The sequence below is a fragment of the Paralichthys olivaceus genome, chromosome 21 (genome assembly GCF_024713975.1).
Source record: "Paralichthys olivaceus isolate ysfri-2021 chromosome 21, ASM2471397v2, whole genome shotgun sequence".
NCBI lineage: Eukaryota > Metazoa > Chordata > Actinopteri > Pleuronectiformes > Paralichthyidae > Paralichthys > Paralichthys olivaceus.
The window spans coordinates 4,190,927-4,209,706 of NC_091113.1; the positions used below are offsets into that span (position 1 = coordinate 4,190,927).

At 44.1% G+C, this 18,780-nt stretch overlaps 1 protein-coding gene across 1 annotated transcript; it reads right to left on the bottom strand.

The window, feature by feature from the left end:
- Window positions 1-1,690: 1,690 nt before the first annotated feature.
- Window positions 1,691-17,420, bottom strand: col1a1b (collagen, type I, alpha 1b). Its single transcript, XM_020104751.2, has 51 exons — window positions 17,113-17,420; window positions 15,485-15,673; window positions 14,894-14,919; window positions 14,637-14,672; window positions 13,952-14,044; window positions 13,399-13,467; window positions 13,210-13,254; window positions 13,032-13,085; window positions 12,619-12,672; window positions 12,311-12,364; window positions 12,065-12,118; window positions 11,914-11,967; window positions 11,500-11,544; window positions 11,352-11,405; window positions 11,210-11,254; window positions 10,983-11,036; window positions 10,232-10,330; window positions 10,068-10,112; window positions 9,883-9,981; window positions 9,710-9,763; window positions 9,509-9,616; window positions 9,162-9,215; window positions 8,941-9,039; window positions 8,774-8,827; window positions 8,551-8,649; window positions 8,344-8,397; window positions 8,180-8,233; window positions 7,995-8,048; window positions 7,827-7,880; window positions 7,656-7,700; window positions 7,473-7,571; window positions 7,063-7,170; window positions 6,359-6,466; window positions 6,082-6,135; window positions 5,887-5,940; window positions 5,633-5,740; window positions 5,440-5,493; window positions 5,298-5,351; window positions 5,025-5,186; window positions 4,822-4,929; window positions 4,510-4,617; window positions 4,325-4,378; window positions 4,080-4,187; window positions 3,931-3,984; window positions 3,739-3,846; window positions 3,590-3,643; window positions 3,302-3,409; window positions 2,925-3,204; window positions 2,650-2,840; window positions 2,307-2,549; window positions 1,691-2,210 (listed from the first exon to the last, which is right to left on the bottom strand). The coding sequence occupies exons 1-51, from the start codon at window positions 17,192-17,194 to the stop codon at window positions 2,064-2,066; spliced, it is 4,344 nt and encodes a 1,447-aa protein (XP_019960310.1). The 5' UTR covers window positions 17,195-17,420; the 3' UTR covers window positions 1,691-2,063.
- Between the last annotated feature and the right edge of the window lie 1,360 nt (window positions 17,421-18,780).

Sequence of the window (18,780 nt, forward strand, 5' to 3'; positions counted from 1 at the left end):
GCAGACCTGAAACTGACTGGGAGAACTAGAGAACGCATTAAGGCCTTGGCGGAACCGGGACTGGACCCAAGAGGAGATGGCGCCAACTGCGGCGTCACCGTGCCCCCGCCCCCCCCCCTTTACACAAATATGACACAAATATAAACGTCCCCTGACCTCTGACCTTTAGCGACAGAGCTCTCAGGACTGATCGGTTGGAAAGTGGCCCATGTGGTAAAAGGTGAATACGGTCTGTGGTACATGAAAACATATCTGTGAAGATTCTCTGCCTGAGAACTGAAGACGTGTTTTGGATGATGAGGTGAAACGAGGGTTTTATAAATAATAATATATCTAATATATATATATGTACAGCTCCTGACAAAGAATGGATCATATTTCATCTTTACACCTCCTCGGTCTTTTCTCTCAGCGTCTTTCACATTTTCCATGTTTGCCGTTGGCTGAAGGTCAAAGGTTAAAAGTTAAAGGTTAGAAGCTTCAGTGCAGCAGCAGGTTTCTGATCCTGTTTGCTTCAGCGTTGATTTAAAGTCGCTGTTGTTGCACTGCAAGTCCAGAAGAGGTCGCTGTCGTAGCTCATCTTCTCTCCTGCTTAAGGTGAACATTTATTTCCATGCTAATTAATTTCCCTTTTTTAGGTGACGTAAAAAACGCGGATGACAACACGTCCGATGAACAGTTTCCTCTGTAACTCGTTGGTTTTGTGAGTGTAGAGCGAAAAGGAAAAGCCTGATTGGATATTGGCCTCGTTTTCACTGCTGCTCATTAAAAAACATTCAGTGCAAATGTTGTGGAACAGTTGATTTTCTCCTTGAGGGGAACATGCACCGTTTTTTACTTTCAGAGTGTCCAAATGCAGCTTCAGTGAGGAGCACAGTGTTTTTACAGAATCCTTAACACCTGATTTTTTTTTTTTCGTTTTCAGTTTCACAACAGTTGCAAAACAGGACAGTGAAAACTCCGCCACTGAGTAGACCACTTCACATGCTTTATTTCAGCACCCAAAATAATTAAAAACATCTTGATTTATTATACATGTACAAAATAAGTACAGAATCTCTCTTTTAAACCATGAAAAGTGGGTCTGCTTCAAATTTCTTTTTTAAGAAATCCTTTGCGAAAAAAAGACATCAACAAACAACATAAACAACAGGGTGGGATGATGTGTGCTGTTCTTTCTTTTAGTGAAGAAGAGTTTTTTTTTTTTTCCACAGGGGCAAACAGACAGAAAAGATCAACACTGAACACACGGGCAGGGAAATGAGATTGGAACCAGTCACTTTGCTTTTCTTCTATCTACAGAGACATGATTTGCATGCATAACATCTGCATCGACCTCCGTCATCAAACCAACACTTAAGAAGAAAACAATTGCATTGCACAGACAACAAATCAATTTAGTAGCACCAAAGGTTCTGCAGGCATTAGTGGCAGCGATTACAGTATTGACGGCTTTTAGTTTCACCATCAAACACCAATAACTGGACCTCTTCGATTTAGTAATAGCACCTTTGAATGTTTTCTACTCCCCCGAATACTTGTTGTGTAAAATATACCCTTTTCGTTTAAGAAAAAAAAAACGGGGGTGACTTCTTGTTATGAGGTAGCCATCTACACATTGTGATGAAGGTGAGCTTCTTTGTCTTTCGGGTGTTTCTCTTTCGTGAATTTAGAACAAGAAGACACTTCACACTTTTTACAATTTATTTAACACCAGAAAAATGGTACATATCACTTGTTGTTTTCAATGTCCTTCCGCAGTGGTAGAAAATGGCAAAAGTCACCTGTGTTTCATTGCGTGGATCTTTTTTTTTTTTTTCTCAATCTCCAGGGGGAAATTTTACACAAGTATATATTATATTCTTGTTGCCAGTGGAAACAAACGATTCTTTTTAAAGTGTCCTTGTGGTTGGTTTCAGTTGAAGTAACACCGTCTTCAGTAGAGTGGTTTTAAGCATGTGGACCAATGGCAGCCGAATGAGTTTTGAATGCATAGAAAAAAAGGATTTAGAGATGACCGCTAGAAAAAAAACAACAATGTCATGTCCATATTTCTTTCTTTTTTACAAGAAGCAAACGGGGCCAACTTCGACGCCAAATTCCTGATCAGGTGCACCAACATCCATAGGAGCAATGTCAATGATGGGCAGGCGAGATGTTTTTGATGTCTTGTAGTCGATGACTGTCTTGCCCCATGTGCCAGTGTGTGTCTGTGGAGAGGAAGAGGAGGAGAGGAGGTCAGAAACAGCTCTGATTACCTGTGCACAAGCGCTGTAGGGATCAAAATCTCGGTCGGACAAACTCACCGTGCAGCCATCCTCGCTGACGCTGTATGTGAAGCGGCTGTTGCCCTCGGCTCTGATCTCGACGTCGTTGGAGCCCTGGAGGAGCAGAGCCTTCTTCAGGTTGCCGGTGGCGGAGTCCATGTAGGCGATGCTGTTCTTGCAGTGGTATGTGACGTTCTGAGAGGCCTGGTTGGACATCAGGCGCATGAAGGTCATCTGGATGCTGACATCCTCAGAATCAGCTCCATCGGTGCCGTACTGGAACTGCAGAGTGGAGGAAAGAGGAAAGCATGAGTTACGATACGTCATCCTACAGTGTATCAGTGGATGAGGAGGATTTCTGGAAAGTTTAAGGACTCCTCACCTGGTATCCACCGGTCATGGCCTCGCTGAACCAGACGTGCTTCTTCTCTCTGGCGTTCTTGCTAAGATACCAGTTCTTCATGGGAACAGTGGACTCGCTGGGGTGGATGCAGGTCTCTCCGGTCTCCATGTTGCAGTGGACCTTGATGGCATCCAAAGGAGAGCCCTGGTTGGGATCGACCCAGTAAGAACCTGTAACAGAGGAACATTAAACATTGTGAATCCGAGCTTCTCCTCATGCTTTTCTTTATCTAAAGGTCCCTGACATGCACTCACCGCTCTTCCACTCAGGGTGGCACATCCTCAGGTCGCGGCACATGCGGGCGGGGCTCTTCTGGGTACCGTCGGGGCTGCGGATCTTCTCGACCTTCTGAGTCAGGGTCTTGAGGGTGGTGTCAACCTCCATGTCGCGATCGCGCATCATGTTGGGGTCATCAGCGCGGTATCCGCCACGGAAGGGATCGGGGGCCTTCTCCTGAGCTGGCTGGCTAATGAAGTCGAATCCGCCGCCAGGGGCACCAGGGGGGCCAGCAGGTCCAGGAGGTCCGGGAGGACCCTGTTTACAGGACCAGGGGGTTTACAAGTTGCAGCTACATTCAAAGTGTGACATTTTACAAATCTGAGGATATAATAAAGACAGCAGCGCAACTCACAGCAGGTCCCATCTCTCCGTTGCGACCGCGAGGTCCAGGAGGTCCGATGGGTCCGGGCAGACCGTTCATGCCATCCTTACCAGGGGCACCATTAGATCCAGCAGGTCCCTATGGAGCAAAAGCAACATGATGATGATCAAGCTCTTATTTCATATTGTCCTGACTATCTGTTTTCCTGAGTCAATGAAAGAATCTCAAGAAAAAACTCCTCAACACTCATTATTTTTATTTTAAGTTGAAAGTAAACTACCAGTAAAGTGAGAAATATTACTATATAGTTGTACTTACTCTTGGTCCAGCGGGTCCAGAGGAACCAGCGGGTCCTCTCTCTCCAACGGCTCCCTACAACCACATGAGGAAATTAACATTTAATATTTGATTCAAAAATCGACAAACTTTTTTCTTGATTCTGTGCAATTTCGGAAACAGTTACTTACAGCGGTACCGGGCAGACCCTGCATACCGGTGAATCCTCTGTGTCCCTTGTGGCCTCTATCTCCAGCCTCACCAGCCTCTCCTCTGTCTCCCTTGCCACCAGCAGGGCCCTGAACAGAGACAACAGGAGGTCAAGGTGCCATCTCAAACTCTAAAATGAAGCCAATATGGGTTATGTGTAGAAATGCACGTACAGCAGGTCCACGGACACCAGCGGGGCCAGAAGGACCAGCAGGACCAGCGGGACCCTGGAGGAAAGAGAGCGAGTGGGAAAGTTATCTTCTTTGTCAGGTTCCAAATGTACAATTTCACATTTATTTCAGTGATGTCAAAATAAACTTACAGCCTCTCCACGGTCACCAGTCTTGCCAGAGGGGCCGAAAGCTCCAGGAGCTCCAGGAGCACCAGGAGGTCCAGGGGCTCCAGCATTACCAGCCTCACCACGGTCTCCCTATAGGGGGAGCAAACCTCCAGTGAGACAATGCTAGGCGGCTTAAAGCTAACTGTATTGTTTCTGCAGGACTCGAGCAGAAGTTTTTTTTTTCAGATATTATTTGGGAAAGATTGAAAGAGGAAGAGGAAGGTTACCTTGGGGCCATGAGCTCCGTCGCGACCAGGGGCACCATCGTGACCGGCAGATCCCTGTGGGGGAGGAATCATCACAAGGTTCGACGGTCAGCAACCGTTTGCTTGGTATCCGAGCTAACACAGTGCATCCTTAGCCAATGAATGAATGAGTATCGTGTCCCTCATGTCTCTGATTTAACGCGTACCTCACGACCAGCCTCTCCGGGAGCACCAGACAGTCCAGGGGGTCCAGCAGGTCCAGGGGGTCCACGCTCGCCACTGAGTCCAGAGGGTCCCTGCTTTCCAGGCTCACCCTGAAGAGACACAAGAGAGGTTAACACTCTGCATGGACAGAAATTATGATGTGCACAAGTGTGGTATAAAATTATGAGATGAAGCTCGTTCTACATGTGTCAGTGTCTGCAATACTGTTCTCATGCAAAGGAAACACTACAGATTCTACCAATATTCTGTGTTTCGCTGTAATTCAGCCCACAGACTATACATGATGTACTCACAGAGGGTCCAGGCAGACCAGAGAAACCACGCTCTCCACGCTGTCCAGGGAGACCGACAATACCACGCTGTCCAGCAATACCTTGGGGTCCGGGAATACCACTGGAACCCTGCACAGAGACAGAGACACGGCGACCAGTTAGCAGGCGCACAAATGACAATACCTTGACAGAACATCTACTGCATAGTCACAGCCGCAACTCACAGGGGCACCATCGGAACCAGCAGATCCCTTCTCTCCAGCAATTCCAACGGCTCCAGGAGCACCAGCCTCACCAGGGCGACCAGCAGCGCCGGTCTCACCACGAGCTCCTCTGGCTCCATCTTTGCCAACGGGTCCGACAGGTCCAGGGGGTCCGCCAACTCCCTGGAATCGAAAGAGGAGTCGAGATATTGAGTTGAACTGTGCTGGAGACCATGATGGTAATATTTAAACAGGCTGAAGACAACATCATGTGTTGGTTGGGATGGTACTTACAGCAGGGCCAGGGGGTCCAACTCTACCAGCGGGTCCAGGGAAACCAGTAGCACCCTACATGCACACATAAACAGAAATTAAATCACAAATGAAACTTTAACAGCAACTTTGCCAAAAGTTAAAATGTCGATGGGATACTCACAGGAGTTCCAGCACCACCACGAGAACCTTTGGGTCCAGAAGGTCCAGCAGGTCCCTGTTGACAGAAACATTTGTAGATTAAAGAGGAACCACTATCCAGACCACATGCAAAGATTCCAAGGGTTAGAGTTCGCCCTATCAACAGTAAAGAAATTATTATTCTACAGTATTTATCATCTGATTTGTGGGTCTACCTGAGGACCGGGAGCTCCAACAGGTCCAGAGGGTCCGGGAAGACCAGCATCTCCCTTGGGTCCGGTGTCACCAGACTCTCCCTTGGCACCAGGCTGACCATCAATACCCTGAGGTCGGAGGTCAAGAGAGAACACGGGTCAACACAGTCCTGAATCCAGCTCTGATCTCAAGTGTAATTTCACACAGATGCAAGAATCCGATTCTGAAGAAAAACATTCATCTTGGGTTGAAACGTAATTATCAAAGGACTTACAGGAGGTCCAGCGAACCCAGCGGGTCCTGAAGGTCCAGTCTCTCCACGCTCACCCTGTTGGAGAAATAATGAAAGTCTTGGGGTCATTCAGACGTAAGTGTGTTGAAGTAGACTTTATGTTCAGCATTTTTCTTGAGAAGTGCGTTGTTTTGGTTTTTAGTCTTAAGTTAGGTATGTGCTGGGAGAAGAGCTTACAGGGGAACCACGAGGTCCACTGGGTCCACTGACTCCAGGGGCACCGCCCTCACCCTAAAACCAGAGGGGACGGAAAAAAATCAGGTCAGCAGACAAATCAGTTGGTTGTAAATACTTTTTTGCTTGATGATCCATTATATTGTTTAGGATAATCATGACAGATTAAGTCCAGGAACACTTCTGAAACTGATATCATAACATGAGGACAAAGCCCAAGCTTCGTGAACCTGGATCTGTCATAGTTGCAGGAGAAGGAGAAAGCTGTGTCCGGTCTCACCTTCTCACCCTGAGCACCAGGAGGTCCAGGGACTCCAATACTACCAGTCATACCACGTCCACCATCTTTGCCGACGGCACCATCAGCTCCCTTGACACCAGCGTCACCCTGAGAGGAGAACAAGGTTATGAAGGTCACTTTCGCGCATATAGTTTAGCCACTTTTTATTCATCACAACAACCCAAATATTTCAGTACTTTGCTGATCAGCTGGAGAAAAGGACTTCAGTGACTTTTTTATATATATATATACACAAATATATAGCAAGCATAATACTAATACTACTATATAGAATACATACTTTCCATATCTGATCAAGCAAAAATGTAAAAAGAAGAGGAGAAACATTCTTTTAAAAGTGATGAGTTAGTCTACCACTAGCATTTTGATATTCCTGAATAATCTTCATATTTTCGGAATGGTCCTGTCTTACACATTTTGGAGATTCATTCATTTTGTTTAATTCATGCTGGTGAGTGAAGTTAGAATTAGTGCACCAATATTTATTCCTCTTTAGGCAAATACTTACTTACGTATTTTAAAAATGTAATGTTGTGACAGAAAGGAAATCTATTGTTTCAAGTTACACGCTACACATCGAGACAGTTTCTCTCCGTTTTGACCAATAACTTAAATTCTGTCTCATTTGGTTTGGGTCACGATAAACATAAATAAAACAAGTCTTGTATTGGTGCAATACTCACTCTTTCTCCCTTGGCACCGGGGAGACCAGAAGCTCCGCGCTCACCGGGCATTCCCTGCATACCAGGGGCTCCATTGCCACCAGGGGCACCACCGGCACCGGGCTCTCCCTGTACACACACACAAAAAACATTAAATAATCAAATTATTGATCCGTCGATGGATCAAAACAGCAGCAAGTGACAACAAAGTCAGGTAAATGTAAACGGTGTAAATATTGTATGGGATGTATGGGAACATTAATACTTTTCAATGTTAAATTTAAACTGGGATGTGTTGATGTCAATAAGTTGCTTAGAGTGTTTTTAATTTAAAAAACCAGACCAGGATGCAAAGTGTGATTTAATATTCAAGAATTCTCTGCTGATGAATCAAAAGTTTTTTATAAATACATATTTTATATTTAACTAACCTTAGCACCATCGTTACCAGCAGGTCCGGGGGCACCACGGCCTCCAGTTGGGCCAACAATGCCGGGAGCACCGCGCTCACCAGGGAAACCTTTGTCGCCCTGAAGGAAAGAGGAGACGCATCAGTCATGACCACTTTAGCTAAAGATGAAGGAACAGTGTTTAGATTTGGAGGAGATACTCACTCTGGGTCCAAATGGTCCAGGGGGTCCAGCCTCACCGTTAACACCCTAGAGAAAACAGGGAAAGTGGAGATTGTTATCATGGATTCTGAATTACTGCGACTGATTTTGAGAATGAATCACAAAAAATTACAGCCTAGTTCAGATACAAAACTAATTCCCTGTGGCTCTTACCTGCTCACCAGGCTTGCCAGTCTCACCAGTAGCACCTTGGGGTCCAGGAAGTCCCTGCGCAAATAATACATAAGAAAATTTTGTGATTAATATGTAGAATTGTGACACAGCTAAGAAACACAATAAAAAATGAAACAGTGTTTGAACTCAGGCTGCAGAGAAACTGACCTGGAATCCGGGAGGACCAGCGGGTCCCTGCTCTCCCTTCTCTCCAGCAGGTCCCTGAGGAAAAAGAAGCAAACTCAATGATGGGCAACCTGGAACGGTCATTAAGATATTAATTCTTCTTATAAAATAAACAATGGAAATATCAGTGACAGTATGTGGCTCAATAAGGCAGATGAAATACATACGGCAATGCCAGAAGGTCCTGGAGCACCAACGTCACCATCTTTGCCAGGGGCACCCTGTGAACAAAAACATGGGCCAAACCAATTATCACCAGCTTTTCAACTTGATCGGCATTTATTTTGAATTTAAATAAGTTTACAGAGTTTGGGAAAATACAAGTACTTACAACAGCTCCAGAAGCACCAGCAGGGCCTCTCTCACCGGGCTTACCACTTTCACCCTGTTACAAAGAACAAAGTCCACACTTACATCTGCTGATTAAGGATTTTGCATCAGTTTAGTTGTTGTTTTAGCTCCAGTTTATGATCTTATATTTCAATGAAAACTTATTTTAATTTAGCATTTGAAAGTAAAACAAGTTCTGTTTACTCACACCAGGTCCCTTGGGTCCGGGGAATCCCATAACTCCAGGCTGTCCTCTGCTTCCAGTGGAACCGGCAGGTCCAGAGCGGCCATCTTGTCCGGGAGCGCCCTAACAGGAGAATAAAGACAATGTTGAAAACATGCTCTCCACCCAATCATGATAATGATCACAGCTGCAATCTTCCTTGTTTAATAAAAAATATATCTGATATTACTAATGACTCAGTACTTACAGCAGGTCCAGCTTTGCCATCAGGGCCAGGGCTTCCTGGGCTACCAGTCATACCCTATGGATAAAAACAGTATATGAGATTTAATGAGCTTAAAGAAAAACAACAGAGTTTTGTCAGTGAGTTTTAGTTTCATCAACACAAATGAAGGAATATGCAATTGAACTCACCTTGGATCCAGGAGCACCAGGAGCACCGGAGTTGCCAGACTCACCAGTGGCTCCTTGAGCTCCCATTGGGCCGGGGGCACCACGCTCACCAGGGGCTCCCTGTCAAACAATAGAAGAAGAGTCAGGACAAACTGTGGTGTAAGTCTATGTCCATATTTAAATCTCTGCTACAGTGGATTTGACAGATTTACTACTGATATTAGGAAGACTGACTAACTCACCTTGCCACCAACAGCTCCATCAGCACCAGGGAAACCACGAGCACCAGGGCCACCCTGACGGAGGAACAGACACAACAAACTATGTCACAAACTGTGGTGTTAATGCTCAACTTCAGCAGTGAATCCCCCTGGGAATTTAGCGTAATGGAATTGTGCAAAATGCTGTGTAGGAACATTGCAGGATTACAGGATGTTAACAAGGAGATGTGCTTCCCCTACACGAGTGATGTTGAGTTCTTATCTTAAACATCTGGCCCATGGTGCAGTTCAAACTCCTGCTTAAATCAGTGGCAACTACAGCATGTGACAGAAGTTAAAATGTTGAAGAGAACGAGTGGGTAACGTACACGTTCTCCAGCAGGCCCACGAGCTCCAGCACCACCAGGCTCTCCGCGAGCTCCTCTCTTTCCCTCCTCACCAGATGGGCCAGGGAGTCCCTGAATTCCAGCGGGGCCCTGGAAAAAAACAGGAAGGTCATTGAAAACCAAGGTCCTCCATCTCTAGTTATTTATAATTCATTCATAATTTCATGTTTTTCTCAAACTTACAGGCTCTCCCTTGGCACCAGGCTCTCCCTTAGGACCAGAAGGACCATGGTCACCCTGTTGGCAGAAAGAGAGAAACATTTTCCTTTAAGCTGTCATATGATCCAGGATCCCTATAACACTGAGGAACCATGTATGTAAAAACTGAAAAAGTACACAATCAGTTGTTTACTCACACTGTTACCCTTGGGACCAGGAGCACCAACAGCGCCCTGAGCTCCAGCAGGACCACGGGTTCCAGGGAAACCAGGAGCACCAGCAATACCAGCAGCACCCTGTGGGACGGAGAATGAAGAAGTTAGAAATCTTTACATGCAGCAGATAAGTGTCATGAATGTGCTCAATGTGCGATGAGACTTACAGTAGCACCCTTGTTACCAGGGGCACCATCAGATCCGGGGTTTCCCTGATGGAAGAAGAAGGACATAAAGACTTTAACATGAATAATATTTCGATTTTTAAATTCATGATATTGATTTGACAATGTGTAAAAGAGCGCCTTCAGTGAATCCAGTGTCTACTCACAGCAGGTCCAGCGGGTCCAGAAGGTCCTGGGTTACCAGGCTCACCACGGGAACCTTGGGGTCCCTCAGATCCACGGCCTCCCTGAGGACCAGTCTCTCCCTGTGGAGGGAAGCAACAGTGTCTCAGAAATCTGCTCTAATATTGTGACTCATAATGAAAATAAAACAAATTACAGCAAAAAGAGATTATATAACATAGACATGTAAATTACACTGTAAGTTTAGCGTTTGTACAAATAAAGAGACGAACAGAGACAAAATTCAAATTGTTGGTTTTCTCATCGTATCCAAGTGTGTGAATTAACAACAGGTGAGAGGACATTAAAAAAGATTCCTCATTAGTTGCAACAGGGAGGAGGCATCAGGAAGTCAGGTGCATTTACAAGTCTCATCTTGTGCCGACACTGATCACCTGGTGTAAGTAACATGATGCAAAACATTTAGTTTTGTGTTTTTCTAATGGCTGACTTTGGAGCATTGGGCGTGTCATTTATTAATCGATTAATTATAAATTAAAATATTGTTTCTGACACTTTGTAAGTGTGACTCATTTACTGCATCAATAGTCACATTATCAAAGATTAAAACCACACAGACCATAAAATAGTCTGCAGTGATAATTGATAGACATGAAGCAGTAGAGCAGATAGTTACTGCTGCACTGAAATCTATGGATAATTAACATACTAAGCCAATTGAAACGGTCTAATGTGATGTGATGTGAAAAATGTTTGGAGTCCAAGGTCACCTACCTTAGCACCAGCACCACCGGGGAATCCAGGGGGACCAGCAGGTCCAGTGGGTCCCTGAAAAGATAAAGACACATGATGTCAGCAGAGAATATGGATGCTAACATATGTTTGATACCAAATTGACAGTTGACAGCATTAACTCTTCTACTGAAGCTTTTTGCATAGATGTCACTAAAGAGTTCTAAGAAGCCTGATGGAATCTGCAAGTTGCAAAAGTAGAAACTCACAGGAGGTCCAGCGGCACCACCGTTGCCATCGTTTCCACGAGCACCCTGCAGAGGAGGAAGGAAAAGGTATATGGGTCAAAAGATGAAATATTAGAAACAATGGCAATCACAGGTGTTTCAGTCAACAGATAAGTTTTCTTACAGATGGGCCAGGAGGTCCGGGGCGGCCTCTCTCACCAGGGAGACCACGAGCACCCTGCAAAAGACAAAAAGCAGAACATTAGCTTCACAGTGCTACGACATCTATACTGTGCATGAATGGCTTCTAAATCGCGTTAACCAAAACGTACCATAGAACCAGGAACGCCGTTCTCACCAGAGGAACCAGGCTCTCCCTGTGGACAAATACAGGAGGAACAAAGAGATTAGATGGCTGCACTCTAACACCTTAAGTCTAAACTGTGCAATATCATGTGTGCAATCCATTTAATGTACATATTCTCACAGTGCAAATATTTCTTCCTGTCTTGACACTCTATATACTAGTTTAATAACATTCAAATGTTTTTATATCGCTATATATTTTTTAAATATGTAAGTATTGCATGTTACTTATTCCTTGCTGATGTCTTTTTGACTCTTGCTGCTATAAAACTGCAAATTTCCCCATTCTGGGACTAATAAAGGATTATCTTATCTTATCTTATCTTAACCTGGTGGATTAAACTGAATTTTGTAATGAAGAGCAAATCCTGCTATCTCACCTTAGGACCAGCAGGTCCAGCATCTCCCTTGGCTCCATCCAGACCGCTGAAACCCTGTGGACAAAAATCAATGAGCATCATGAAGCTCAGTCACAACAGCACAGTGGTAGAAAAAGGATGATTTCGGTGTTTGATGCTCTTCTGCACTCACTCTGTGTCCCTTGATGCCGGGGAGTCCGGGAGTTCCGGGGAATCCACGAGCACCCTGCAGGATGAAGACAAGATCTGTGTCAATGCTTTGTGTGTGAGAAAGTCCTGTAATAAACCTTATTATGAGGCTTTATTCTGAGTACATGCTGGGAAATGATTTGAAATCATTCTAAAACAGATACCAATACAGGGTTCATTTTTCTGGATGACCACCTTCTGACCTCTGCCCGTAATGGGAATCGCTTACCTGAGATCCAGCAGCTCCGCGCTCACCGGGGCGTCCAGGTTTGCCAGCCTCACCCTGTTGAAGACACACAGAGACAAGGTTAGTATTTGATTATGGGTGTGGGAGAATCAACAAGAAATAGACAAGAAATCAATAAATAAATAGTCTCTAAGTAAAGTGTATGACATATGATCAAATGATTCCAACAACTAGAACAACTGTATAACCATATCTAAGACACATTTAGCTCTGTCTTTCTGTAGGTTAAGCATGAACATGACATCCAAAGAAGTGCCTCGTAAACTAGGATAGACAGGCAAGTGACTTACATCATCTCCGTTCTTTCCAGTGGGGCCAGCAGGACCACGAGGACCCATGGGACCCTAAAAATACCAATCAATAACTTTATTAGCATGAATCAATCAATGCTGAATATTTACTGGGTAATGCTGAGGGTAAAGAGAGAGGGAGGGGGTGTCGTGAGTGTGTGCAGTTCATCAGACGGTCAGTGATATCAACAGGAAGTGGAAGAGAGAGAACAGGAAATAACGTGTGAAACTGCAAAATACTTGGATGTAAACAGAGTAAATGACTTCTTATTGATTAATAATATTTTATTCACGGGGACCCTCACAGAGTCATAAGCTAATAAAAGAAGGGAAACTGGGTAAATGTTGTGTCTAGTTAATGTGGACTTAACAGAGAACTAAAACAAATTATAGTTTTGATTTTATATACTCACAGCAGCTCCGGGCTCACCAGGCTCACCAGGGGGTCCAGTGAAGCCCTGAGGACCCTGAATGACAAAAAGATAAACAGATCAATTCAACAGGTCCTTTCTTTTTCGTTTAAGCATTCTGAGGTACAGTGTCATACATGAATCACTGAGCTTGTCATGTAATTGAAAAGAGAATACTTACAGAGGAGCCAGGTGATCCAGGAGTACCACGAGGACCCATAGGACCCTGTTGATGAAGATATTTTAAAAAAAAGCCTTTAAAACTGACGAAACATGGAACTGGATTTCAAAAGTCTACTACTGACAATGTAAATATCTAAACTGGGAAATTATTGCTGCATATTTAGCAGTAAAGCAAAAGCGTTCATACCATTGGGCCGGGAACAGGGGGGCCACTGGATTTGGAGTGGTCAACATAGCTCATCTGAGGAGAGAAGTTCTGCAGAGAACAGAAGATAAAGGGTCAGTAACTGAGCTTCGAGGACTGACAATCAGAAGTACTGTTTTTGAGTTACTGTAGCATTTCATGGGAAACCTGGAGAGATATTAGTTATTTAGATATTAGTTACTGTGACTTGGTTAATAGTGTAGATCCTTTAGTAATGTCTTCTATCTCAGGAGTAAGAAGCGCTAACGCTTCTCTCTTTTTACAGCCTGAGGCACAGATGCTTAGGTCAGAATAGAATAACGTTACTAGAGCTTGGCACGTGTCATTTAAGGTCACTCGATCAGATCAACGCTGAGATATTCAACATCTTCCTCAAACCTAAACCTGAGGACCAGGGAGCTGTCTGCCCTCCCAGTGCTGAAATACAACGTTTCCCAGCAGCTTGTAAGTACAAACCCAGAAGTTGTAAGACTCTGATTAAACTTCAGATGAATCCCAGATGCATTTGTGGATGTTCTGACTCAGTGATACTTACTCCGCCAAGGCCAGGGGGGCCAGGGGGGCCAGGTGGGCCAGGAAGACCAGGCTGTCCGGGGATTCCATCATTGCCAGGAGGACCAGGCAGACCCTGTAGAAAAAAGGCAAGCAGACACGGTGTGTTGGTGATATTCTTTTTTTCATTATTTCAGTTTTGTAATTGATTTTTAATTTGGTGTCCAGTATATTGGACCGATTCTGTGTATATGTTGTGAATGAGTGATTCATATTACAGGGTTATTTTTTCCACCTTTAATATATAAATCAGCTGTTTGTTTGAAGCACAAACATTTGTAAAGAAGAAAAAAGGTTTTGTGTCGTCCTATCGTTACTTTAATTAAATCTATTCCTTTCTAAACTAATTTGAGATAAATGACTTGACCTTTTAATGACCTGTTGACCTAATTATCAAAGGTCATCAGCTACAGTTATGTCACAGTTATGTCATCAGTGTGTAGGTTGCTCACTCAGGAAATACGTAAACAAATACAAAGCACATGTTTTCATTTTTTTTCACTGAATGAATATGGAAACATTCATTTGTCAAATGCTTGTGTTCAAACATTACTCTGATCTGACCCTATAGGAACCATGTGTACAATTATTCCAATCATTATTACAAATATACATTTGCAGTTAAAGACAGAAAATGATGTTGAGAGTTGAAGTGAACTGGAACCTACCCTGTCTCCCTTGGGGCCATTGTCTCCTGGTTGTGGCTATGGAGGAACAGAAAAAAGAGTTAGGCTGCGTCGTTGTCATGTTTCATTTTGATGATGTCAAATTAATGTATCTCAAACACAAGCAGAAGTAATGATAAACAAACTTGGGCCATGTCAGCATCTCCGGTGAGAGATCATTACAACGTTCAGAACTCAGAATCAAACCTAAATACACATTAACGTCAGTGTCAGTGAAGGTTAAAAAAGGGTCAAAATACCTCAGGCACTCCTGTGTCCACGGGCTCTATAGGACCAACGGAGAAGAAAGTGTCAACACCTCTTGAACATTTATGAGAGAAACATTCGTAACTTTTGGACATTTACAAAAGGAAACGTGACAGTGGGTTAGGATTAGCATTAAACTGAAGCTCAAAGCTGTCTACAGCAGGTCTAAACAAGAAGTCAGTGCTGACTGGAGCATGAAATACAGTGTGATTGTGAATCAAAAGTCGACTTGTTTGATTCAAAATCATTTCTGTGGAAAACAAAGATTGTTTTGGGAGAAATGAGACATGTGTAGCCATGTTGCACCCTGCACAGGTAAGCATGATGATGAGCAATAAAAAAATTCACTGCCAGGCTTCAGGAAAGAGCAGGTGTAATCCATTGTTAAAAGAATGCATATTGAAATTGAAATGAGGTAAATCCAAAGTGACTGAAAATCCTCAGGCAAGCAGGCAGGCTTAGGGCCTCGAGTCCATTCGTGGCCCAGGAGATTCAGATTGTCAGAGACAAGGTGGGAAGGCACTAGGTGGCGCCACAAAGCTTGTTAACCACACAAAAGGCTGAGGAGGATCAAGGCGCCGTACCATCAGGGCAGATAGGGCAGCACTCTCCGTCTGGGATGATTGGGTCGGCACAGTCGGATGAGTCCTCGCACATCACCTCGTCGCACACAATGCCTCCATTGTCACAGATGCAGATCTGGCAGGGTTCTGGTTTCCATACATCCTTGTCGTTGTACAACTGTCCATCTGATGTGCAGCTGCCTGATAGGACTGAAAGGAGAGAGCCAAGGTGAGTTTGGTAACAGTCAGAGTAAATATCCAGCAAAAAAGAGTGATCATCTAGGTTTGAAGTTATACAGGAGCCAGATGTGTCCCTGCACCAGACCGATAACGTTGCTGGTAAAACAACGTAAAACTCATAAATCTAGAGCTGCTTGGATCCAATGTGAGACAAAACCTAAAATTCAGCAAAGTATTGATTTATCAGTTTCCCTTTTTCTATATTGTACTTGCAATGAAGGCTGATGTAAAGACCTGACCTCTGGCATGTAGCTCGCACCGTTTGGACAATGTCTATTTTTGCTTACAGCAACCTTTGACCTTTCCCTCCCTTAATCACTGTCATCCACGCCACACTTGGACCTCATCCCCTGACCGACACTTTCGGGTGTTTACTGAATGACTTGTGAGCAGAAACCGAGCTTCTGTGGAAGTTTAACATAAGGGATTGTTTTTGAGTAACCTGGGCCCACGTAATGTCAGGAAACAGGACTTCAGGGAGCAAAAGAACCACAAGTCATTATCCAACATCTGCTCGAATGCAGTGGAGGGTTTTCTCCTGTGGAAAATTACTCTGGGCCAAATCACATTTCAATCTGGTGGATGAGCGTTTGAGGCCTGAGAGGAGAGAGCACCGATGGATCCACAGTTCCAGTATTTGCCACAGAGCTGCGCTGTTTGCCTACTAAACTGTGTCCTCCGCACCCTTCTTCTCCTGTATGGTGATTAATTGATGTCTAGACCTTTTCACTGTTGACGTCAGTCTTCAGCAATTTTTCCGTTGCATTTTTTTCAGCAAACAAAGTCCAGTTTCATGCAAACAGGGAAAATGTTGTTTGATTGTGTTTGATCATCCCCCAAAGCTTTTTTTTTGCAAAAACTTTTAAAGTCTTGTAAAGCCCGAAAAAGTCTCCACTGTCACTGACAAACTTCTGTTTTCACACTTTTGATGAAGGGGGAGCTGTTGGGAGGGCTGGGACCTAAAGGATGATTCTGGCACACATTGGGACAGGGAAGAAACTTTTCTACACCTGATTTCCAAAATAATCAAGATTTCATTAAATGCTTTTTCCTCCAAATTTCTTAATGCTTGTGCTCTGGTTCAACTCTCTGAAGCCACAGTCCTGTCAGTGGGCATCAGAGAAAGCGCAGCTGCTCCCCTCAGGTCTGCGCTCCAGCAGGAGGACGCGCACTGAGCGTGTATCTGCACGTCAGGGGAGAGCATCAAGCCATTTAGAAAAATCCAGTCATTAAATTCCTACTCGCTTGCAGCCTCACTGAGTAACAACACATCCCCATCACTGGAGTCAGGGATCCCGCAGAGGACAACCAGTCCCAGCAAACAGCTCAGCATCCTTGCGGTCTATCCACATCTCGAGGGCGCCACAGTCCCAGAACAACTCAAATCAAAGTGTGAAAGTGATACGTACCGTCATCCTCGCCTTGACCTCTCGCCAAAAGCACTGTTGCGCTGAGCAACAGCGCTAACCGAATATCCACAAAGCTGAACATGTCTAAATATTAGACATGTAGATTCTTTGCGACAAGGGGGGAATCCTTTTTTTCCTCAGACACCACTCATGCACGGTAGGGTCCGGTCTGTGCGTAACTCCAATCCAGACCCTAGCAGAAACTCCCTACTGCTTAAACAAATGAGTTAGCTTGGCTTTTATATGCCAAAAGCTTTTGGGGAGGTCCTGAGCGCAGCAGATCACTTGTACATGTTCAAGTGGCAGAGTCCCTCCTTCATCAGAGAGAGGGGCCGTCTTAAAAAAACATGTCAAACAAGTTCACGTTTCAGCTCAAACGTGGACGATGAGCGCACTCGTCTTTTACGCACCGGCACTCCAGTGTTCAGACGTGTTCGATCGCCCTCCTGTTCGCCATGGACTTGCATTATTGAAACTTGTGTTGGGGGCACTTTTGTGTTTTCGGCATCAAACCTGTCTCTATGTCGCTGAGCTGATTTACGGACACTGGATGATTTGATGTAACGCAGCAGATCACTTGCAGATTAGCTCCCGTTTATTTTCATAAGAATCGGAATTAGGTTGTGCAGAAGGTTCTTTAGTTTGAAACTAAATACTATGTTCGTTTGGATTTAATGGTTACTTTTTAAAAAAGCAGTAAAGAGCTCAGAACTATGTCTGGTGATGCAGAAGTCTGCTCATTTTACGCACAGGGAGGAAACCAGATGGAGATGAAAACGTTGCCAAGATCATTTTAAGCTCCAGTGTTTTAGGACTAAATCGTTTTCTATATACAAGTGAAACACATCACCCCTCTTTTCGGGGCAGAATCACTTTTTGAGTGTCCAGCATCTGCGAGCAGCTGCAGATTCATGCCAACATGTACAGACCAACATTAATCATGTCACACAAACATTGCATTCGAATAAAATCTGCAAACCAAAAGGTCAATATGAAATGTGAACATTTCCCAGGGCATTCATATTTTGTATGTTTTCCATCCTCGACAAACTTTCATCTTTCTAATGATTAAAATGTGCCGATATAATTCATAATTTCTGAAAATCCCTTAAAAGTGAACAGTAATCTGAAAGTACACAAAGCAGAGATTTTAAAAACATTGTACGTCAACCTGTACAAAAATCCACCTTTCCAAAAGACGCATGACCGTCCCATAATGTTAGAGACAGGGAGGGAGGGAGGGAGGGAAGAAGGGAGAAGAAAAATCTGGCAGATCCACAAAGCATTCTGGTTACACTGTGGACACGTTGCAGCTTCTACAACTACAGAATGGCCTGATTCGAACTCTGAGTTAACCTCTGCTGCCGCCTTGTCCTGACATTCAAACCCAATAAAGCTTCCCATCTTCGCCAGTTTGAATCAATGACGGATTCGGACATCAGACGTTTTACACAAGCATATGAAACATGTTTGACTGCTGATCCAGGCCTGCAAATCATCATATTGTGGATTTATTGAAAAGGATGCAAAAGTCAATAGGGGTGTTTTATATAGACACCCCATAGACACTACTACACTATAGATATTGAGATAGTATTACAAATCAACAAAGAATCAAAAAGACCATAAAAAGAAAATGCAGGAAATGTTCAATTTTAAGAAACTCAG

Bases quoted from the DNA above. Each gene is read 5' to 3' on its own strand.
- col1a1b (XM_020104751.2), bottom strand. From the start codon at position 17,194: ATGTTCAGCTTTGTGGATATTCGGTTAGCGCTGTTGCTCAGCGCAACA. The intron at 11,037-11,209 runs GTGAGTTTCTAC...TTATCTTTTCAG, and splicing joins GTGGTGCCGCTGGACCTCCT to GGACCCACTGGACCTGCTGG. The intron at 6,467-7,062 runs GTGAGTATTGCA...TTCTCCTCTCAG, and splicing joins CCGGTGCCAAGGGAGAAAGA to GGTGACGCTGGTGTCAAGGG.